The sequence below is a fragment of the Pogona vitticeps genome, chromosome 2 (genome assembly GCF_051106095.1).
Source record: "Pogona vitticeps strain Pit_001003342236 chromosome 2, PviZW2.1, whole genome shotgun sequence".
Taxonomy (NCBI): domain Eukaryota; kingdom Metazoa; phylum Chordata; class Lepidosauria; order Squamata; family Agamidae; genus Pogona; species Pogona vitticeps.
The window spans coordinates 69,414,687-69,439,876 of record NC_135784.1 but is presented as its reverse complement, the minus strand read 5'-3'; the positions used below and the strand labels follow the sequence as shown (position 1 = coordinate 69,439,876).

At 39.1% G+C, this 25,190-nt stretch overlaps 1 protein-coding gene across 14 annotated transcripts in view; it reads right to left on the bottom strand.

Moving 5' to 3' along the window:
* The window catches only part of WNK2 (WNK lysine deficient protein kinase 2), a 168,758-nt gene that overhangs the window by 68,719 nt on the left and 74,849 nt on the right, over positions 1–25,190 (bottom strand). For 11 of the 14 annotated variants that reach the window (XR_013541698.1, XR_013541699.1, XM_078385345.1 and 8 more), the window contains exons 8-16: positions 23,319–23,607; positions 20,256–20,452; positions 15,952–16,104; positions 14,543–14,737; positions 8,085–8,639; positions 4,497–4,802; positions 2,558–2,607; positions 955–1,120; positions 748–864 (exon numbers count right to left, since the gene is read on the bottom strand). Coding sequence is in view for 12 of the 14 variants with exons in the window: in XM_078385345.1 (XP_078241471.1) it covers positions 748–864; positions 955–1,120; positions 2,558–2,607; positions 4,497–4,802; positions 8,085–8,639; positions 14,543–14,737; positions 15,952–16,104; positions 20,256–20,452; positions 23,319–23,607 (2,028 nt within the window). In the remaining 2 variants the exon portion in view is untranslated. The remainder of the gene's footprint in view (positions 1–747; positions 865–954; positions 1,121–2,557; positions 2,608–4,496; positions 4,803–8,084; positions 8,640–14,542; positions 14,738–15,951; positions 16,105–20,255; positions 20,453–23,318; positions 23,608–25,190) is intronic. The other 3 variants (XM_078385344.1, XM_078385352.1, XM_078385353.1) reach the window with 3 other exon arrangements.

Below are 25,190 nucleotides of genomic sequence, written 5' to 3'. Positions count from 1 at the left end.
TGTTGAAAAATACCGCAGACATTATTCATTGTTATTGTGTAACCGATGTATCTTGATTATACAGCAAATTAATGTTTCACTGCATGGAGGGTTTTTTTGGCAAATAGGCGAAAGGTATAAAGACTAGCTAGCTCATGGATTACTGTGAACTTTGAGTTTGCTCTGATTTTACAACAGCCTACTATCAGAACAACTGAGGATAGGTTTAACTTTTCCGAACCCACTCAACAGCATTATCATAGTACACACCAACACAAGCCTTCTCAGAAGTGTATTGACATTCAGTAGGGTTCACTTCTGGGAGTATATGTATGATCACACCTATAGTTATGTCATGACTTTCTGGAACCACAGATACACAGCAATAACTTCTTACTGGGAAGTATTAAAGGTCAGCACTGCACACTGATAACTGATACAGCACACCTGCTCCCTGAACAGGCCGAAGCTATTCCACTGGTATAAGTATAAAGACTGAAATTGCTGCCCAAAGACACAGAGCAGAGACAGCATTAATGGCTGACACATAGGAATAGGAGGGAACATCTCACCTCTAGCATTCTTACCATGTACACAGATTAGAAGTAGACTCAGAAAGTAAAATTCACTAGCACCAAACATCTCACTACTAATGATAGGTAGAAACATTTTTTTCTAGCTGTGCAGGGATGGCTGCGGAACCCATTTAATAAACAAAAGTTATATTTTACTAATATTCCAAATGTTCCAAGTGAAGGAAAATCTTACCATGTAAGTAGCAATTTCTTCTGGAGCATCACCATCTAAATCAAACTTAAATGTAACCATTTTGTGATTATGTGTTTCCAGCTGACATTCCACCATCTTATCCCCGGTGTTACATACCTATTAAAATAATAAAGCATTATTACAAACTCTGTCGAATATATTAAGTAAAGCTTGAACAAATGAAACCTACTAACAAAGATGACATACATTTAGAATTGTCAGTTTGGGCCTGTTGGATTTTTCCTGACGAGAACGAGCACGTGTTGATTTTTTATGTTTCTTCGAAGATTTTCCTTCTTGTTTTCCACTTCCACTTGTTCCTTCAAAGCTGTCGCTCATTTCTTTACCAGAAGCAACATCAGTACTCATATAGCTTTGCCATAAGGATGGAGAAGGCATAAGAAGACAAAACAGCATGAATGCACAACCTTTTTGAAAGCATTCTATCAAAACCAGCTGAAACTCACTAGACTATCCTCTGCCCACCTTTGTACCCTCCAGATTTATTATACTGCAAGGCCATGCTGGCTGCAATTGCTGGAAGAATCATTCCAACACATCTGGAGAGCACTATGTAAAGAAGGCTAAGATTACAGCATGAGATCAAAATATTACTTTGCTCAGCAGTAGCTGAACTTCTGTTGCACAGGTATGTAAACTGCGTAACTTGTGGAAATCTCCATAGACATTCTGTAATCTGTTGCATACTGAGTTGTGCATGTGGGGATGCAACAATTAATGCTTACAGAGATTTCTTAACTTATGGCAATTCACATTTAGAACTTCTGCCATCTGTGTAACTGAGCAATAGGATTTCAGCCATTCGGTCACTAGCAGAGCCATCTCCGTGACCTATCATTTAAAATAGTTGATTTTACCTGTTGTGTTTAGCAATACACCTATACAATATCACTATCTAAATGTAGCTTTTATTTTCATTTATTCCAAAAATAGTGAGAAGTACTATCTTCACCAACTTACTCCACATGGACAGAGCATCCTTTGGGCTGCATCTCGGCTCTTTCACTTGATTGTCAGCCATCCCGATGGTGCTCTCTGTGGTGTATTCAGAAGTGCACGGCACTTCTCAAATTTCTTCTAATAATCTTATGTCCAGTGACTTACTGCAGTTTATATACCAACTATATACCTCAAGCCCTGGGGCTTAATATAGAATTCCTGGTGGTCCAATCCACGCCAAATCAAACCTATTAGTCTTTAAGATAATAGGTTACTGTTTGTTGTTTTGTTGCAACAAACTAACATGGCTGCTTCCTTGGAAAAAGTTTCAGGATCATCAATGTTTGAAGATCACAGAAAATACTCAAAACAGAAGAGAATAGTCTCTGTTTTCAACTGAAGTACAATAAATTCCACAGGAAAAAAATTCTGCAAGTTTTTCTACATACATGTAGTGTACCTAATCATGCCTAATTAATTCTTTACCTCTCTGTTCTTCACAGACTCTGCACCAGTAACATAATACTTCCATGCTCTACTACACATTAAAGGGAAAACTGGTGGCTACATCAGCAAAAGGTAACAGGAGATTTGGGGGCACTGGAGCACTGCTTTAAAATGATGAGAAGATGAATAATGGAAGACAAAGTATCTAATTTACCAATTATTACTGCAGGGTAAGGGAGTGTATTCTGCATTACACTTTCAATATATAAAAGATGATCCACATGACAAAGAGACACAGAGATGCTAAACAGAGGGGGGAAAATGCTATTCCACATGAGTTGAAAGCACCCCTCAAAAAGTGCTCCAGATCCCCTGTGCTTCATGAACATATTAGTAAATATACCTTTCACAGCTCTGTGATAGTGACGGCTGCTTCTCCAGCGCTGCATGTTCCTAAATGTAAAAAGGGAATAATTATTTCAGCAGCATTACAGTGGAAAATTATGGTGCAAAGCTGGCATTTCTACACCAACGTAACACAATCTTTTGCACATTCCATGTGCACACAGAGTAAGTAAGTATTTACGGTTGTTAACCCAATCTATTCCATCTGCACAACTATGTTAGAGCATGGGAAATTCCCACCGATTTCAGTGGTTGAGAATTAAGATGGGTATATTTGCACCAGAAGTGCAAACTTTTATTCTGAGCAGACTTTCTTTGAACAAGCTAACAACAGACGTGATGACTCTGAACCCACACTTCTAATTGAGAAGTACCAAAACAATAAGCTGGCAACAGTGGTGGATTCTAACCAAAGACTTACAAAAGCTCAGACTCTAAAACATAGGTGTTTGGTTATTATTACCCAACTTCAGCAGTAGGCTAGAACTTGAGAGGTGAGGGGGGCACAGAATTGCAGTGGCCTATCCTGATCCCATTCTCTTCACCTCTCCCACATTTTCCTGGGTCTGCATGTGAATTCTTGTAGCCTGGGACACAACACGGATTCTGTTGGTGTACTGCCCACCCTGTTACACAAGTTTCCCTTCCAGAGCTAGCCAAGCTGATTTTGGAGGTGATACTGGAATCCAATCAGCTTGTTGTGCTGGGGGACTCCAGCATCCCTGCTGAGGCCAGTTTATCAGGAGCAGCTCAGGACCATGTCCTCTGTTACAACCATGGGCCTGATTCAAGCGATAACTGGCCCCAGTTATCAAAGCTGGACCTAGTTTTCTGTGTTGGGCAAGATGAGTGATCTGGGTGTGGATAGGATCTCTACAGTTCTGTGTTCATGGAAAGAGCACTACTTGGTGGAGTTTAGACTCCCTGGAACTCATAGGCTCTGTAGGGACAGGTGTGTGTGTGTGGGGTTCCTATCAAGATGGTCTGCCTTTGGGGGTTGATGGATCCAAATACTTTCCTGGTGGATCATGGGGAGTTTCCTATCAGCCTGAAAGGTGATCCTGTTGAAGCCCTGGTTGATCACTGGAATGGGAAAATGGCCATTGACAATATTCGTCCTATGTAGCCTGCATAATTAACTTGTAAACCGCCCAGAGAGTGCTTGAAGTGCTACAGGGTGGTATATAAGCAGCACGCTTTTACTCTCATTCTATGGAACCCCCTCCTACATAAGGTTAAATTGCTCCCCTCCTTACCGTCCTTTTGCCAAAAGATGAACACTTTTTTGTTTAAACGTTTTGATGAATTCCTGACACAATTTTGAATTATTAATGCAGAACACAGCATATCTGTTTTTATCATGTGTTTTAAATTTATTTATTTTATTTATTTATTGGACTTATATACCGCCCCATAGCGCTACAAGCACTCTTTAAATTAAAACAAACTTTAATTTGTTTTAAACTTGTGGTGTTTATAGCATTGTTAGAGCTGTAATTCTATTTTAATATTAATACATCAATTGATTGTGATTTAAAATATATGCATACTTTTTCAGCTGTTGTATGCCGCGTTGAATCCTTTCATTGGGAGAAAGGAAGGATATAAGTTCAGAAAATAAAGCACATAATAAATTATTTTGATAATATATTATGGGGACCTGAATGAAGAAGCTAAGCTAAGAACAGGAACCACTCAGAAAGCTTTCGGGGGAAAATATATCCACATAGATGAATACTGAAAATGTTGAATGATTCCAGAGGAACTATATTGAATGCTTATGGGATAACAACATATAAGGTTCATAAAATATTCACAGAAGTTGAATCCACCAAGACGTTAAGTCCTAGTCTATCCAGAACATACCTCTTTAAATACATCAGTGAACTTTTCTCATAGTTAAAACATCAAGGATTCAGAAGTAAGAAGAGTAATACCTCTTGAGAAGATTCTGTAGCCAGTGGAATAGCTGGGCATGAGGTTTGAACTAGTTGGCCCAGAGGCTGGTGATTATCTGGTTGAGTTTGCAGATAGCCAGTAGACTGGAGAGGCAGACTGTGATCTATAGTCATTGTTGCACTAACTGTAGCAAGGATATTTTGTGACAGGCCTTCTGGACCAATGGGAGGAGGCAATGCTTCAGGCTGCAACTGCAGGGGTGGTGACATGACTGCAGAAGGTTGTACAGGCAAGGCAGGGATCTGTGTCCCAACATCCACTGCATAAGAATGATGTCCAATGATCTGTTTTAACACAGCATAGGCCTGTTATTAGCATAGGCAGTTTGGGACCTGGTCAGAACTTTAGGGTAGTCTCCTCACAAGCTGCCCTGATTATTATGAATATTTCTATTTAGAACACTATTAATAACTCACTTAGCTAATCCCATAATAAGAAAACAAACAAACAAATCTTATTTGATAAACACCCCCTTCCACATTATATTGCAGTGAAACCATTATTTATCTGTTCCTGGAAGGAAGGAAGGAAGGAAGGAAGGAAGGAAGGAAGGAAGGAAGGAAGGAAGGAAGGAAGGAAGGAAGGAAGGAAGGCCCATTCACACAAACAATGATGGCATGGATATATGAAATGCAATCCATATGGGAATTTGTACTATGGCCAGTTGTTCATATGCAATCATTTGCTACTAATGTCTGAGCATTTTCATATCACTGAAAATTGCTATGGTGTGCTGTGGAGTAAACAATCCTATCTGTATAGCTGTTTCCTACACATCAGTGGTTAAAAGTGTAATTCATCAACTATGAGCCAAGACCCATAGTACCCTAAATATAGACTCACTTCTTGTAAAATCTTTCATATCATTAAACATGATAGTATAGAGGACCCATTTATACCAACATAAGGGAGATTATAGTAGAGAAGCTTTGATGTCTAAAAGAACTAAACATGGCTGTATTTCAAACCATCAGAACATCACTCATTACTTCTGTGAATTGGAAAGAAGTATTTGATAAATAAAAATGTTTGAACACTGTATGTAGCCTTCGCAAATACACTGTATGTAGGGCTTTTTAGTATGAAACTGGCTTTGTCACAATCAGCACAACAAAAGTGTGTCTCTGTGTGTGTCTCACATATTCACACAATCACATTATGGTTTGGGCTTGTATATAAAATGATATTCATTTTATATGAACCCATTCCATTTGCTACATGAATATCCTCTGCGGAACATATAACGATGACCCTCCGTGGAACATCTGATAATCTGCAGGGCAGGATGAAATAAAAATAAAATAATTAAAGTTTGAAGGCACAGTTTTGCCAACTCTGTGGAACAGTACATTTGTAAACACAAGACTTTTTGGGCTTTTGATATTGACTCCAGTCACTTTGCCATGAAAATTATATGTGAACCTCCACAGTTACAGTCACAACATTAAGGGAAATCTCCCTGAGAGCAGGGTTTAGGATCATGTTGCAACTTCTTTTTTGTAGCATTCCACATTAAATATTCTACAGTTATAGATTTATGAAAAAGATGTTCTCCATAGGAACACAAAGCATATACACATCACCATGCAAATTTTCTCCTTGGTCCAAAAAAGCCAGAATTACAGAATCAAGCTTTACCTGAAGGGGAAACTGAAGAAAGGGTAGGATGCAGAAGACAGACAGACAGACAAACAGACAGAGGAGGCAGCAGCAACAAGAAAAAGCACAGAAGACAAAGAGAATCACTTTTAGTACTATTAGCATGCCATATAATTGATGTCTCTGGGTATGACTGTACATGCTTTGATTCAGGTAAAACACCAAAATTGGGAGGAGAGGTGGCTGCATTCCTGGCATTCATTGCATTTTTTTAAAAAGTTTCAATATTAATCAATTTTGATTTGTGTTTTCAGGACTAAACAAGCATTAATACCAGAATAGAGTTTTGTGAAACTAACAAAACGTACAACTTCTTTGCAAGGAATGTGTCAGCAGCAAATTTTGATGCTACAGCTGTTTCACTATTGGCAAAAATACTGGGGAAGAACGGGGAACATTTTACAACATTGTAATAAACTGCCAAAAATAATTTCCAAGATTATTTTTAAATCTCAAAATAGCAACCACCAGTATAAGTGCAACAGAGGCATCCTGGGATGCCTTTCTGAACCATGTTTCATTGGGAAGACACAGAAGGCTAATATACATTCTTGAATGTCTTCAAATCAAGACACCTTAGAATGTACCAGGGATCTCTTCTGGCAACAAGTCATGATTCTGAGACAAAACTGATACCTTTACCAGCACCTGATGCCTGACATGCTTTGGAAAGCTATAGGGCCGGGGCAACTACTTTGGAAGCCAATGGGAATAACGCCATTGGTTCAATGAAGGGAAGGCTGGGATTCAGATGGACATCCATCCTTCACAAACAATATTTATGTACCAAATATATGGCTGAAGACAGAAATTCAGATACGGTAAAGTTGGAGATACAGAACGACAGACTGAGATGAAATGTTATGAATTTTAAGAAGGTGGACAATATGATAAAATGAAATGGCTCCTTATAAAAAAATCAATTTTTAGAAAGACATATCTAAGCAGCTTTCATACTTGCTATAAACTCCTTTCTATGCAAATCATATTTAATGTATCTATGGTATTATTTTATTTTATATATTACTATAAGTTGTTAAAATTAGAGACACTTAATATTTCCCACTTACAAAAATAAAATGTATTTAATATCCTATGTTGTGCTTCACCCATGCAAAAATCTGCAACTATCACAACACATATATTACTTATTATTTAAATATCCCCAAAATATTATTTCAGAAATTATTCTTTTTTTAAAAAACCCTCTTACAGAAAGCAAAAAAATTGCCTTTAAGGCAGTCATCAGAACATAACAATCCTATGCATGTCAGCTCAGATGTAAGCCTCACTGATTTACATGAGGTTTACTCCCAGATTAAATGTGTATAGAGAGGATTGAAGTCTAGAAGACAATTATGTGCACAGGCATTAATTATAAATGATTTAATTATAATGACAAGTTTTCTTCACTTTACATACAAGATGTCACCGGCAGCCACTAGTCTACATATACTCTCATTATTTACTTTGACAATGGCTTCTCCTGAAAGAATCTCACAGCGTGACAAGTGACTGCAGGATTCTGGGAGCTGTAACTTTTCCAAGCTGTGCCGCTTGGACAGCAGTTATCAGTCGGGGCCTTTTACATGTGCTCCTACTTTGAACAGCCACTTCTTTTTAAAAATCCCGTTTACCTATAATTATCTTATTTCCACAATGGTATGGTAGTTTTTTTTCTTTTGTTTTTAGAAACAAAATCATTCTCCAGTTCTTCATTTCCTAATATGACCTCCACAGGGACAATAGTATTTTAAATAACCACCCCCCCTCCAAAGACCCTAAATTTAGATTTTTTTTTGTAGTCCCCCTGGATTTTATAATGGAACAATCTACTGAACTCATCTTCCGGTGAAATACTCCTCTATGCTCTAGTACCAAAAAAAGTCCAATGTCAAACAGATTACCTGATTACCAGCCCCAGATGCAGACATAGTCTGTTCTGAAGGATGAATTATGCTTGGCTGAAGTGACTGAGGAAGTGGAGGCAGCTGCTGCTGCTGCTGCTGTTGTGAAACTGCTTGCATGTTCTGAGTGTGATGGGGAGAAGAGAGAACTTCGTTTTGAATTATCTGCTGGAGGGTAGCCTGGTACATTTGCTGCTGGGAGAGCTGGGCTACCGCAGGATGTGTTGGCAATGCTGGCACTCCCGATGGAGCCACCGCAAGTAATGGTATTGGAGCAGCCGGCATATTTGGCACGATTGTTTGGCAGGGCAAGACCAAGGGAGCCACAGTAGTATGAGGAAGGTTGACCGTTTGCATGGGTAGGGCAGGGGAATTTGATGTCAGTGGCAGAGCAGGGTTCACAGGGAGGCTTGGTAAAATCACAGCTGGAGGGAAAAACTGAGAAGGAGCAGGAATAGGGGGCACATTTGCAGCAGGTATATCAGACAGGTTTGGAGGATGGCTGTCAAGTCCTGCCAGAGGAGTAACAGCAGGAATGACAGGAAACTGAGGAATCTGAAAAAAAATATAATATGTGAATTGCAAGAGCATTCTTGGATGGTTATGTTAACTCAATTGTCGCACTCATATAACTATGACAAATAATGACTTCCATCTATTTTCAAGAGTCTATAATGCTATAATACCAACATGAATTTGACCCAGCTCTGGCAGGCAGTGGAAGACAGAAGGGCCTGGCGTGCTCTGGTCCATGGGGTCACGAAGAGTCGGACACGACTTAAAGACTAAACAACAACAATAATGCTAAGATCGAGCAAAATGGTTGTACAGATACCAGAAAAGACGTCAATGCTAATCTGAATAATCAAAAACTACTGCAAAGAAAATATACCACTCATGCAACAATCTGTTAACATTCAGTTATTGCACATGTAGCCACATCAGAGATATTTGCGCATCAACTACAAAAAGTGTTACTGAAGCCCAGACTGGTGGTTCTTCCACTCTGTCCATGAACCTGCTGTTTGAGGAGGCTTCTCATCAGCTCCAGTGGATTTCTACACTACTTTCTCAATTGAAGAGAAAAGGAGACAAGCATTCTGCCCAAATTAAAAGTGATGCTCATTCAGGGCAAAACATACACAGTATATGCAATTATATATAATTGCATGCTGCTTAGTGTTTTCCTCAAACTGAACAAATGCAGAGTTTCTCAAATGTGAAGTAGATGCAATTTTGCACACTGTATTGCTCACAGACCTATACATGGAATAATTTAGATAATGGAATGACAGCAGATAAAAATAACACTGACAGAATATGACTGTGTAAGTTTCTAAATGCTGAAGGTCCACCTACGATTGCTTGAAATGACAGAAAGGAAATCTGTAAAGCCTGTGCAAGGAACACCACAGCATGTGTGGCAATGCAGTGAATGTATGAGCCTGGCAAGCCTGACCAATAACATTAAGGATAGGAGGGGAGATCTAGTAACCTAAAACATTGTGTTTAAATTTAATAAAGTTTGAGAGACACTTAACCTCTGTCACAAGCCTTTAGGAATACATGTCATTCAGGTGAATACATTGTATACTGTATATTTTTAAGAAACTGCAGTAACTGTACATACTGTTAAATTTCTCCTTACAAGAATGCAACTAGATTACACATAACAGTAACTTCTACTGAAGAGTTTAGTCCCATTCATTAAAGGCATGCACAAAGACATGCATATGGATTTTCAAAACACGAAACTCATCACTTATCACTAATTCAATTCAGCACTGAGTACTCATGTTTTTCCCCCCATTTGATGCACAGATTTAGGTGTCTTACACAGTAGATTCTGTCATAAAGGTTCTTGGATACTTAAAAATGGTACAATTGAAAACATACCAGTATATAAAATTACGGAATACAATTGTGGAATACTTTGACACGCAAATGTGATATATATATATATATAGCACATTTGCATGTCAATGTATTCCATGATTTCCAAAAATTGAAAATCTGATTTCTCTTTAGAAGTGCACTTGATCACTTTTCAGAAATATAAATTATTGCTGAAGGAGAGTGCAGCTATGCTACTGCACAGCAGAACAAACCAACATTCTACAGGGCAATTCTAGAATTGCTGGCAGTCCCTCCCCTCCCCCCTTTGAAATCTGGCACAGTTGTAGCAAACAATCTGCTCTTGCTCTGTGCAAAATCTGGGAAAATTTGGACAAACAGTTTTTGAGATTTTTATTTTAAGAACTACAATTGTTTTACTAACCATTCGGAAACATGGGACTCCAAATGCCCCCAGATTTAAAATAGATCATAAAAAAATAACCTTGCTTATCTTAGGTGGGAGGGGGAATTGTTGGCCACACCCACTTTTTAATATCTGGAAACAATCCACACTGCAGGGGCTGAAATACTGATCTCAAAAAAAGGCCTTTCAAATGGAAAAAACAGCAACTTTGTTGTAATGCTAAGCACATGTGGCATAAGCTTGCCCGTAAGAGTTTTGTGAAATTATACATTGTATGCATTCATGGGTGGGAAAGGAAGATATTTGGGGAACTGCAAGGCAACTAAATATTACAGAAACAGTCAGAAGACATTTTTCTTTAAATAGAAAAGTACATCTTACATTAAAGAAAGTAATGCAGTAACAGTCCTCCAGAAAGAAGGATACAGTAGGACCCTCATATCCCCATGGATACTGAAGAAAATAGTGAACTCTCTCAAAACAGAAAAAAATTGTTTCCACATGCATTATCAGAGACGATGCTAGGTATTCACCACTAACAAGTATTCATAGCATGGTCTCGGACTCCCCCTAGTGGTCAGTTATGGTAATACATGCAAATGTTTTTTTTCTGGGGAAGGGAGAGTGTTGAACAGGCATCAGCCTCCAGCGGGCCCACTGCCCAGCCAGGCATAGCCTGTCCCATTGGGGTTGCCCTGTCAGGCTTCTGTTTCCCTTCCAACCCCACCCTGCAAAAGAGGCATCCTTGATTAAGCCCACCTCTGAAACATCAGGATTCATGAGGTAAGGTGCTTCAGGCTGTAACTCTGCTTATTTACTGAACGTGCTCAAGATGCTTAAGATGGCACACAGGTATACCCTCCCACTACTTTGTCCTCAGAACAACCTCCGTGCAAGGCAGGTCAGTCTGAGCGACTCTGGCTGACCCTTGGTCACCTGGTGGGCTTTGTGACTGTAGGGATTTGGACCCAGGCAATGTATTATTATTATTATTATTATTATTATTATTATTATTATTATTATTATTATTATTATTATTATTATTATTATTATTATTATTATTATTATTATTATTATTATTATTTATTTATTTATTTATTTATTTATTTATTTGATTTATACCCCGCCTATCTGGGCGTACCCTCTCTTGCACGCAACTCCGCCCTCCCCATGTGCAGAGTTCCGCCGTGACCAGAACATAAGGCGATCGCTGTGTGGTGGAGAAAGAGAGCTGCGTGCAAGGAGGCAGAGATGAGCGCACGTCCAGCTTAGAGGGAAGGTAACCCAGGGATTCAACACTGGACGGGTGGAAGGGTCTTGGGAAGTGCCATGCCCTGGGTGCTGGCAACCCATACTACATCACTGCGTAGGATGCAGTGCACTTTGCCCTTGCTTTCCAGTGACAATCTTTCCTATAAAGTCAATTCTGTTCTATTCTAACTCCCAGCCCCCACTTTTTTATTTCAAAAGGCAAAGGTACATCTTTTGAAAAATATGCAGGCAGCATGTTTGTAGGGCAAGGGTTTGGAAACTGGAAGATAGCTTTATAGTCTGCATTCTTTGGTACAGGCATGGCAACATTAGTTTACTTGAGAAGTGAAAGGTTGCGTATGTTTTTCCATTGTATGTGGCATACATACTCACACATTTGCTTCAACATTTGCTTCACCATCTCATTAAGTCCAAAAACAGACCATCAAACTATTTTGGCACAGAGGGGCTAGAGTCACAACCCAGCTGTTCTTGGTTCTGCTCTCGTCAAGGAACCATATCATAGATCATTTGATTATTTTCTGTCATCCTTTTTTGTTGTTTATTCGTTAAGTCATGTCTGACTCTTTGTGACCCCATGGACCAGGCCCTCCTGTCCATGATAGCTTTTCCACTACCTGCCAGAGTTTGGTCAAACTGTGATCCTTTAGGACTAGGTAATTCTATGTGACCAAACTCCGGGAGGCAGTGGAAGACAGGAGGGCCTGGCGTGCTCTGGTCCATGGGGTCACTAAGAGTCGGACAGGACTTAACGACTAAACAACAACAATTCTATGTGAGGGAAGTTGCTATTCGAATTTTTGTGTAGTGTATTTACACTTCTAAACTTCCATTCCAATAACCCAGGGAATAAAATTCTTTAAAAAACCTTCATTTTATGAATGTGGAAAACTGTGCTTCTGTATCCACAATTCAAAACACCAGGAAATGGCTTGATATTGCGGCACAATATCATGCCCACCTTGCCAGCAGGAAAAAAGATGCCGAACTTTACGCAGAAAAGGGAAGCCTGAATGTTGACTATATCAATGTCAGCAGTCAAGATGGGCTACAGGATACCCTTTTGTGCTTCCTATCATTCACAAAGAGATACCAAGGAAGGAAAATCCCAGAACATGACTTTTTTTTCATCAATTAACCATTTCTCTTCAAAACAGTAAGCAATTGTCAAGGCAGGTAAACTAGAAGTGAAAGATGAACAAGGAAAAGAAATAAACCACCTATGTAAAAAAAGCAGAATATTCTATTTTCTGTTGCTCCCCCAACTTTCTTTCTTTCTTTCTTTATTAAACTTATATACTGCCCATCTGAGCGGTTTACATAAAACATAAAAAATAAGCCAAAGGTAAAATCTGAATTAATCACAGAGTCCAAGAGCCTCGTGGTGCAGTGGTTAAAACGCTGTACTACAGCCAAAACTGTGCTCACGACCTGGGGTTCAAATCCCAGGTACCCGGCTCAAGGTTGACTCAGCCTTCCATCCTTCCGAGGTCGGTAAAATGAGTACCCAGCTTGCTGGGGGGGCAATGTGTAGCCTGTATAATTAAATTGTAAACCGCCCGGAGAGTGCTTGTAGCGCTATGGGGCGGTATATAAGTCCAATAAATAAATAAATAAATAAATAAATAAATAAATAAATAAATAAATAAAGATGGGAAAAGAAAGAGAGGGGGGGGGGAAGAAAAGAAATAGGCTAGGTGATGGCTGCAGGGAAGGCCTGCCTGTATAGCCATGTCTTCATATTGGTCTTGAAGGCCCCTCAGCGAGCAGGCGGATCTCTGCTCTTGTTGAAACACCTCAATAAAGAATCTTAAAACCTCATAAGAATCTTTCATCCAGTCAAGAGTGAAACAAATAACTCTTCTTTCCCACACCTAAAACCAATAAATTGCTTTTTCCTTCTGAGAAACACACACAAGAGAACATGAAGTAATTGTTATGAGAGATGCAAGAAAGCTATTCAGTGCTTCAGTACAAAATAATCATTATCCTAGTTCAGGCAATTTGTACAATTCACACAGTTGTATTAATTATGTTTCTTTGTGTAATACTGGGCAATTTGGTGAAAGAAATTGCTAATTTTCTGCAAAATGTAATTCTCATCAATGCTGTAACTCTTATAATAGTGTAAGGAATTCCCTTTCTATTGCTGGTGAAGATAAAAATGTTCCTCATTTGTTGATACATGATTTGTATTCATGGGTGGTAGAATTTGATCTGTTCTGGATGGGACTGCACTCAGTCTGAAGAATTATTTGCAAAGTCTGAGGTCACTTATTGCTTAACTTTGATACTAGAAGTCCATATATTTGCAACATGGAAAGTGTGTTCTCTCAGCTCAACCTCCTTCTTGGCAAAGAGACCCTTGCCACAGTTATCCAGAGTCAGTTAACTTCTGGATAAGGCTACTCGTACTTCGTTATATCTAGGAATTTCTCTAAACACTGTTCAGAACATGCTGGGGTTCCAGCTCTCCTAGCTACAGTTCATACTATCTGTTTAGTCTTTGAAACAACCCAATGCAAAGCATTCCTTTTTTCCTTTTGAAATTAAGACCTACATTTTCCCCTTTGTTTTCTTAGTATCTTTTATATTTTACTTTATAATTTTTATAGCAGAATGCAGAAGGAAATGTCTACTAATTTGTTCTAATATATGAATGACATCTCCATACTCTATTTTCTCTTCCCCTTTGGGTCAATAATTAAGATGGTAAACCTACAGGCAGCGATGCATCTTCTTTAATTTTCATGAAATATTTTACTTTCTAAACAAGGCACATTATAATCACCAACATCAACATTATCATGATAACTTTCTAGAGTCATAGCAAAACGCAAAGGCACAGAAGATACACAAAAGGACTATGAGTATGGGTTGTTAGTAAGGAAATGCGGAAGCTTTATTAAATCTGTGGTAAACTCACCTGGGCAGGAGGGGCTGTCGGAAGTGGCTGCACAGGAGGGATCTGCAAAGGTGCCAGTGGAGTGCTGATAGCTGCCACCTGAGAAGTTGGAGTTTGGTACTGGGGTAAGAGTTGTGGTGTGGGCTGCTGTGCAGGGCAAACAGGCTGGCCGGCAAGAACTTGTTGTAGAGGAGATGGAGATGGGATGGGTTGCTGCTTGAGAAAAAAAATATGTATTAAGCTCTCAACATGCTATGGGCATTGGGAGAGGAACATATGGGGGATTATGTATTTGTCATAAGTACTATTCAACATTTCAACATAGGTGCTAGCAAAAATCACCACAAAAAGTTTCTTCGTTTGCTTGCTTGTTTCCTTGTTTGTTTTGAGTATGGGCTAAAGTGCTGGGAAAACTTGCAAAACTGGCTAGATTTCAAATCACAGAAATAGACCAAAAATTGGCTCTCTGTGTGTGCGTGCACTGTAAAAGTATATTTGGTATGGGCAACAGTACTGTATATCTGAAGCCTGAAACATACTTAGTAGCTCAGTTCAGATCATTGGTCAGTGTGTTAGAAGGGATACAGTGGCTTTATTTGCATGTCTGAGAGACAGATACAGTTCTGTGTGTACCAACCTTTCCAACATTTTCACCAGTGATCACCTTCCCCAACTCTATATCTTCTGCTCAGAAGTTATGTCAGGGGGTAGCAAAGGAAGAAAGTGATGGGAAATGTGGTGGTATCCTGGCCACTGGGGAATTACTTTGCCCTCTCACTTAAGCCTGGCAACAGCCTTTCCATCAAGGTGCACTAAAGGCAGAAACTGGGATTACAGCCACCTCATCAGTTCTACGGACAGAGATGCTCCACTGGCCTCTTCTCGCCCTCAGCTGGGAGCTTTGCACAGTGGCAATATCGTGACCAATGAGATTATTCTGAGGCAGAATAATTGCTACACATGGGGTCTTGCTTGCTTTTAAGTTTTAATCTGTTCACCACCTAGAGCAGTGTTTGCACTAATAGGGTGGTATATAAATCAAACAAACAAATGAAATTGTAGGTTTCTCCTTGGGTTTTAGATTGTTGATTTTATGTAAATTGCTCTAGGAGCCTTTTTTTGATGGAAGAATGGGATTAAAATGCTTCAGGGAAAATAAATTTGGTAGGTCAGATGAGGGAAAAGACCTGGAATTTGTAGCAGGAAGGGATGGAGTATAAATATGTTAGAGCTCTCAAGTCTCTTTGGCTTATGTGTACTAGTTTCACTCACACTTAAATGAGGGTCTGGTTTAAATTCAGACAGTAGATTTGAATATTTGCAAAAAAACCCACCACATTTAGGACATTTGTTATAATGCACATAATGCCTGCAACACAAATTAAGAAAAGCTTCTATCTTTCTACAGTGACCAAAACAAATGTTCTTACCGGCTGGCTGGATAATACAGGCTGAGGTTGTCTCATTTGCACAGGAGCAGCTGAGGTGGCATGGACAACCGGGAATGGGATCGCTGGTTCTTGATAGTGTTGTGGTCGTGGGGGAACAACAGCAGGTGGAGGCTGAACTATCGGAAGTCCAGGCTGAAAGGGAAAGTGAAACCCCACAAGGACTGCTTTAGAATACTAAACCCTACAAGAACTGATTTGTCCATAATTTAAAATTCAAAATAAAGGCACAGATAATTTTAAATTTAAAATAAATGCAAACAGCTTTATAATTGGTTTTAACTCCAGGAAGAACATTAAGTCAATGAGACTGAAATGACCAAAATCCCTAGGTGGATTGTGATTTGGGGAGGAGAAAAGTTTCTAAAGTCAATCCAATCTGAAAACTTTTTCTGATCCCAACTGTACAGCAGAGTGTGTGGAATAGCTGCAGTAAGACAGAAATGACTCTGAACACTAATGTCCTGAGAGCTTCAAAGTAAGCGCAACAGTTGCATCCTCTTCCAACAGCTGCATCGTAGTCCCAAAATATGAAGAGTGTGTGTTGAAGCATGTTCCCAGGTGTGTCAGTCTCTTGACAGCTGGATCCTCTGCGTTCAAATGATGGAAATGTTCAACTTGTGTCTTTCTTCTCCGCTGATTCAAATGTGTGGGGATCAGATTTGCATGGCTAATTAAAGCAGGAGTTTTAGAAGGCTTCTTTGGGAGGTTCATGTTGAGGCATGTCAGTGCCCAGACCCTCCCCCTCTCCTCCTCCCATTTCTTGTTCCTCACCAGTCACCTGTGGCTGACATCCATTGCCCATAAACTAAGCTCCAGTGAAGCTGCCCCACTCTCCTTTCCTTTATATTTTCCTCTTCCCTCCCTCCCTCCACCCCAGAATCCCTCTGATCATATCCCACCCTGTTTCATCAGTCTTGGAGCTTTCAAAAGGTTCTGCAGCCCCAGAACTTTCTGGTCCAGTGTCCTTCTTTGCTTTTGAGTTGTTGGTGTTCATCACAGAGTCTTTATCTGCATGGCTAGCAGTCCTCCTGGCATCTTCCATGGGCGTGGGTGGAGACATATTAACTCTATGGTGGCCCAGTGCTGAAGACTCATGGAGTAGGCCTGACACTGGTTCCCACTGAGATCCATTAATGGCCAAACTAACATTCAATACTTTTATGCTGTAGGAACTAAAAAGCACTTTTATGAACAAGTATTCAGTTAAATATGAAACTACCACAGGTGTCATATTGATTCTTGACAACTGAAAGTCAGATCAAAGAAATCAGTAAGTCTAGCAAGAATGTACACAAAAATAGGCTGAATTGTCGTAGCTAGCCAAAGGTCCATTTCACATGGTGAAAGCAGCAAGTTAAGAGTGAAACTCACAATGTATTCTATATATATGAGGAAGAACAGAAGTATACATGTTATGAAACTGTGAAGTAACATTTTTTTATTTATTTGATTTATATACTGCCCATATAGAACGTGTCTACTGTGGGCAGTTTACATATAATATAAAAATAAACTAAGATAAAATCCAGATTAATCAAAGATAGGAAAGGAAAAAAGAAGGGGGGGGAAGAAGAGGAAGGAGAGAAAAGAAAAAGACAAGGGGAGATAGGCTAGGTATTGGCTGTAGGGAAGTTCTGCCTGTATAGCCATGTCTTCAAGTTAGTCTTGAAGGCCCTCAGCGAGGGAGCCAGGTGGATCTCAGCAGGTAAGTTGTTCTAAAGTCGAGGAACCACTGCAGAGAAGGCCTGATTTTTGTTTTTTTTTCCCACCGGGCCTCAGCCGCCCAGCCTGACTGGAGTGGGTAATACAGGTAGAAATGGGTGGAAGAAGATGCTCTGCCAGGTATTGAGGTCCTAAACCATTAAAGACTTTACATGTAATGGTTAACACCTTGAAATCAATGTGGAAGCAGATACTGTAGGTAGCCAGTGTAAGGCGGCCAGAGTGGGAAAAATATGGTGAAATTTTTCACCCCTGTTAATAGCCTGGCCACCGTGTTCTGGACCATCTGAAGCTTCCGCATCAGTCCCAAAGGAAGCCCCACATAGAGAGTGTTACAGTAGTCTATTCTTGAGACTACAAGCACATGGACTAGTGTGGTGAGTGCCCCCATGTCTAGATAGGGATGCAGCTGGGAGATCCGCCAAAGATGTAAATGGGCAGGCCGAATCACAGACACTACTTGGGTCTCCATGGTAAGCGCTGGGTCAAGATGGACCCCCAGACTGTGAACCGAATTCTTTGTGGTGAGAGAGGGAGTTCCCCAAAACACTGACATTGGGGGGCCCCACCCATAAGACCTCTGTCTTTTCCAAGTTCAACCTTAGTCCATTCAACTGCATCCATTGCAGAACGACCTCCAGGCAGCACCCAAGGGATGGAGAGGCATCTACTGCAGATGGAAAAAAGGAGATGTAGATCTGGGTGTCATCAACGTATTGGTGACACGAAGCTCCACATCCCCGGATGACCCCCCCCCTCCAATGTCCTCATATAGATGTTAAACAGCATTGGGGAGATGATCGAACCCTGCAGAACAAGGTGTTGCGCTGGATGTCTCAGCTCCATCCACTGTTTCCAAATAGGGTGCAAGATCCTGGGTGCCACTCTGCCCTTCTTAAAATACTGCAGCTGTCATGGAATGCATAGAACCTTTCATACTAATTATAGGTCAGGTTTTATCACAGAATTTTTGGAAAGAAGAGAAAGGAGGTCAAGCAGGTGGGTTTTTTCTCCCCTAATAGTTTTAAAGTCAGTCTGTAGGGGAAAGAATATCATTCCTGGAACTGCTCAGTCTACTGTCAAAGAAAGAAGCAAGAAGGAATTTCACCTACCACATCACTGTCATTTTTATTTTTTTGGTCTGGTGAGACTTTTCCCATTGCTCTGCCCAACCTGAGTCAAGTAACTGTTCTATTTAAATGAAATTTAATCTGGGCTAAATGCTTTATAGGATTGTGTATGTTTATATGTAGAAATGAAGTCTGAGCACAGGGTTTCTACTGTTCTCATTTGAGCAAAGCTAGAGAATGGGTTGCTGCAAGGATTCATTTAATAAAGGTAAATCCAGAGTTTGGCTATAAAGATTACCAGCTTCATTTTAGATACACAATTGGTTTTAGATCATTACAGAAGAAGGACTATATATAGCACATTCAAGAGACATTAATAACTTAGTTTTGCTCTTATCTCTTTCAGAGTGAATCAAATACAACCGACGCTCCTGACAGGTGGGTTTAATGAGCATAAACTTTCCAGAATGAAAAGATTTCTGTAATCCTTCTAGCTGTGATTCGACTGATTCATCTTCTTTCCCCTGCAGTGGCTTTTGGTTTGATCCCAGCAGTTCCTCTGCAAAAGGCACCACATTTGGTGTGAAAACTACTGCTGAATCACTGTGATGACAGGAACTGCTTTGCATCACTGGCAACAAATACTGCACAGTACAGAAGCACTGTGTCCCAGCAGTCCAGGAGGAGACGCATGTAAAGTATGTGTCAGCGTTGTCATTAGAAAAAAAAAGGAGAAGATTCATGTTTGGTTGCTTGCAGGTCTTTTTTCGGTGACAGTTCTATTCATGTTCAACCTGGACAAGGTTGTTGTAGCAAGAACAAATGCGGATGACTTCCCAGATACTACTGGTCATTAGATTTTTGATCTTCTACAACAGAAGAGCTTCTTCACACGCCAGGAAACAGCTACAAAGGTACTGAGAAGATGCTTGGCCTTTCTAAGGAATATCTTTTGGAACAATAATATATAGATCTAAAGTAATAAGAAAATACGACTAAAATAATTCTCAAAACAAGTATGTGTAGGGGATTTTAAACTGTTCCTAAGCTAAACGAAAGGGGCAACCAGTGTGGTGTAGTGGACAGAGTAATGGACTAAGACCTGGGTTTGATTCCTGGCTGTGCCATGGAAACTCACCAAGGGAGTGCAGCTGGTAAATCCACTCCTTAAATACCTAACCCTACCTTGAAAATCTGATGAGGGTCACTATAAATCAGTTGTGACTTGATGGCACGTAACAACATAGCTAAACAAATCAGCTTACTTCCATTACGCTGAATGTACTTTCCCCACTTCGCTTGTTAGAGCACACTATATAAAAAACAAATGTATCATGGCAGATAATATACTGTTTTTCATGGCACTAACTCTCACATACAAGAAAAAGTGGATGGCGGTACATAACTAGAGCCTGGAAATGTGTACTGTTTAAGAAGAAGTGTAAGTGGATCCAGAAACATTAAGTATTTTAGGACAGCCCTTATACTTACTCCTGAAGGCTGCTGGTAGGGTCCCAACTGCTGAAGACTTTGGGGCAAAGTCTGGCTTTCACTGAGAGGTGGGCTATACACCCGCTGAATAGCAGGGGGCATTGCATCGGGCACAGTTGAGTAGATAACACTTTGCTGGCTGCTTTGAGAGTCTGAATAAACAGTTGATCCCTGTCCACTGTCAAATGTGCTGTCAGCTGAAAGACAACGGGAAAAGGGAAAACAAGGACACCATAAAAATCAAATGAAATTGGGGCTCGATCAGACTGGCATTTGACCCATTGTTCAATGTGGTAAGGAGGTGGTGGCTGGTTCACTCATTCTTCCAGCAACCAGAGTCTGTCTCCAGAGTGTCCCTACCCGCAACTTTTTTGATTGATCGAAACGACGGTTGCAGGTATTTTCTCAATTGGTGCGATATGCAAGGCACAGAAAATATTTTTAAAGGTTAAATCTAAGAGATTCAGCACAGCAGCGTTATCCTGAAATAGCTCATTTATTAAAACACTTCACAATACCAGAAACTGACAACAGAGGGAGTCGGAGTAAATAAGGTTGCCTGAGTGTGGTATGTAAGAGTTACATCAAATAGAATATTGTTCCTTCCCCAACCTCAAGTGACCCTATTTAGCCTGCAGCAGTCTGCTCCAAAAGAGCCCATGCAGTCAGAGCTTTAATCTTCATCTAACAGTGCTCTGTTGGTGTGTGTGGTGTTACTGACAATTTCAGGGTTGCTGCCAAGGTAGGGTTGGGGAGAAGTAATGTGCAAAAGTGACACATTTGCCCATGTCCCCGTCTACACATCTCTCGTGTGCTTATAATTTCAACTACTACTACACTTTTTAGAAACTAACCATGACCTACATTCTCAACAGACAATCCAGTCTGTATCACTGTAGCATCTAGTTAGACTAAATGTTACTAGTGAGATTTTAGCAATATTTACCACTGACTGTCTAAAACCCTGTTTATGATGATCATGCCAGTTATTTTTTATAAAGATCAATGCTTGTAATGAGCACGAACCTTTATGATTCTCACCTCTCTCCTTTATTTAGAAGCAAGAGAAATGAACTGTACTGGGAACATGGGATTCTATCCTACGTATATGTAGACAATATGGCCTGGTGGTATTTTTTTTTCCACACTACTGATAAATAGAAATAGAGTAACTCTTACATTTTATACCTAGCAAATTTAAATAACAGAGCTATACAAATGACTGTGCTAAATAAAGGAAATTTCACATATTTATTTTTGTCCAATATCACAAAATGCTTTATTCTACAGTTACTAGTTTTCAGAAAATTAAAAATCAAAGTTCAAATATGTTTCACCTAAACAGAGGTAGTCAAACCTCCCCCTCATTTTATAGTTTTTCTAACTCCCATCGCTGCTGAAGAATTTGGGGGATTTAGAAAAAGGAGACCCATGACCAGAAGATTCTAACAAGTCTGACTGTCCTGTTAAGCAAGGTGTGTGCTTGCTTTGGGAAAAATATGTTTTGGGATGGTGGGGGAAGGCACATTTTTCTCAAGGATAAAGCCTGGGGTGATTCTTAGGGAGGAGCTGGCCCCTAGACGAGCTGAAATATCCCAGTCCTGCTCTATATTTTTAACACCAATGAACAGAAAATTGCTTTAAAACATACTACTTGTATAAAATCCTTTATACAAATGTTCCCAGCTCTAGTTTCTGTTCTAAAAACAGAATTTAACCTTACTTAACCCCAACCTTAAAGCAAATGGGAAAATGGACTATAAGATCAGATAAGGCTCTTGAATCCAAGATATTTGTATTCACATCTATTTATGGGAGATGGAAAGAGACATATAAGTCATTCAAGCGGAATATTCCCTTTTCCAAAATCTTTATAAACATATTTGGGAAGCTAATTTATTCTAACTTTAGGAAACATAGTTCTGAATCTCAGTCTTTACCTACATTAACGTTAACTAAAAACATGGAGGTCTCCATCCAGTTTGTATATTTAGAAAAAAAATAATCACCTTCAGTTTGCTCAGCTCTGAGTTTATAGCAATACTTGATGTACTTAATAACAGTTATTTATAATGAATGTAAATTTAATCTCATGATAAGCATTATTTGTAACCACAACTGGATAAAAAAAGAGTATAACTATACACAGCTGAAGCAGTGGCTAGAAGCCAAGTCTGCATATTTTTGTGGCTCATCATGTTGTACAGAGATGTTAAATTATTTATCTACGTTTCTGCTCTCTCTGAATATCACAGGCAGCATGAACGGAATTATTTATAGGGCTTTTAGACACAAAAGCTCTATAAGAGCATCCAAACAGCACATGGTACTGATATTATAAATTCAAGCAAGAAAATTGAAAGTACAGTATTGAACTGGATGCAGTTTTATTTTAAAACACACATTTATGTCTTGTGAAATACTAAAGCAAATTATCTGCACACCTTAGTGAAGTAAAAAAGTATAGCTAGAGTTTTTAACTAATTTAGTTAAAATTGCATATACCCTGTACTTTTTCAAATAAAGAATATGGAAAGTGTTTCCAACAGGCCTTCTATAAGTTCTTAAGCATAAGGCACAGTAGCTTTAATTGTTGAATGTAACCTGCACTGCCTTAGGTCAGACAGCTCTGAGAGACTGAGAATTTAGAATCAAACTGAAATGATTTATTGAAGATATTTGAGTATAGTTATTTTTTATGTGTGATAAAGAACTCGTTAGACAAGATAACATACCCCGATATTTACTCCTTCTCTTAATAGTCTCTCCAGCAATGTACTTGTTGCACATTCCAAAAAATGCTGGGATTATTAACTTCTTTCTAACTTCTACAAATATACCAGAGTTTACTGAGTTCATATGAATTCTTCGATATCAACACATTGTAAAGTCCTCTTAGTGTATAGCTACATTGGAAAGTACAGGCGTACCTCAGTTTATGAAATTAATGCGTCAGTAAGGTTCCATAAGAAAGAAAAACCATCTCACTAGTCCTGGATTCTGATGTCCAACAAAACTGGAATCTGACTGTAAAAAACTAGCAATTTAAAGAAAAAGACTTACATGCAAGTGATGTAACACTTGTGGGTAGATTTTGTTGAGAAAGATGCTGGTCAGCTTCAGGCTCCTCCGATTCTGATAGGATGTGGTGACCAGTGTGAGAAAGGTATGTAACCTGAACTGGTTGTGCTTGTGGGGCCTTCGATTTCTCCAGACTCTCAGGATCCCGATTATCCTCTGACTGCAACATGGGCCAAATCCTCTCTCTCCTCCACTGTATTAATGCTACTCTGTCACGTATTGACTTTGCAACTATTTTTACGTCACTTTCATGAAAAAATCCAGCATCAACCTGGAAGAAGATTTTGAAGCATGAACACATGCATATATACATAACATACATACATATTATGTAGCTGCTTATTTCTCTGTTAGGATATTGCCACAAGACATTTAAAACACATTTGAAATCGAAAGTGCCATAATTTTTGTTAACTTGCAAAAGAGAGAAACAGTTGTACAAGCAAAATTAGTTCAAGTAGCACAGATGTAATTTTTCATAAGGAGTTACTTAAGATGAGTTAATTATTACCCTGTCTAAACACTGGAAACCCACCGACTCTAATTTAATGAACATGGGAGCTCCTTATAAGATGAGAATGTTTTTTTTTCAGTCAAAGAAAGCATAACAGATGGCTGAAAAGGATGGGGCATTTTTAGGAATAATAAAAGTCAGAACTCAATGCAATCATATTTGGCAATCATACTCTTCACATGGATGTCTGCTTCATGAATAGCTAGCCAAAGGAAATGTTCAAAGTGCTTTCAGAAATACATAACATCACATGTAAATCCCCAACCTAGTGCTTTTCAGATGCAAGTGTGGGTTAGCCAATCATCCTAGTGAAGGCAGGAAACTGCAGAGCTGGAAACATTTTCTTTAAAAAGGAATCTGTTGCTCTTTTATGTGTCTCATTAAAATTGCTCCTACTGAAAGAGTGATATGCTTCTGCCATGCTTTTTATTTTCTATTTAATTTATTTTCTAACAAAGACATTTGAAAAATACAAAAAGGCCACAAAATGGCCCAACCAAATCAATGTTTTAAGAATAAAATTGCTCATTATATTAAAAAAGAACAAAACAGAACTAATCATGTCATTTTAAAAACAAGCATTACAATCTTTTTACTTCAAATAACACATTGTGGGTTAAAGTATTGCTAACATTGTGTTACTTGTAAGTTCTTCCAATTGTGATGTATAAAGGAATAGTCCCAGGTCATATTAAACTACAATAAGATACTCAAATTTAAATCCTCTATTTCAACAAACAGAAAACAACTTGGCCACTATTTACATATTCATCCAGGGTCTATCATTGTCTGGAAATGACTAAATCACAGGGCTGTTGTTTAATGCGTAAATATTTGCATTCAAGCAGTTTGACTAAACTTGCTTCAGTCAAACCTGAAAGAGTTAAAAGCACAAGTAATCAGTTTTCCATGATTTGACAATTATAACTAACTCTTCCAAAAAACATGTGCCCTGATATAAAATTGGTGGATCAAGTATTGCTTGCAATTTTTTTAAAGAAAAATATAATATTTTTAAAAATATCCTGCAAAAACACAATTACTGATAAGAAGCCAGACAATTTTTGGACAGCTCTTAATGCCTTGTTTGGAGCAGTTGGCCTGCTTTCATGATAGACACCTTTATGGAAGAGGTAGAATAACACAGAATGCTTTCTATCCAATTCCAAACAAGATTAGAGCATGAATCTACAAGGAAAATACTGTTATACTATATAATTTATTACCATAATGTACACAGACATGTAGTACAAAACTTACACTAACACATCATTGTGTGTGAGTTAAGACAGCTTTGTTATGTTTTGGAGAAATTCCTACAATTGCAGAACTCCTTCAGT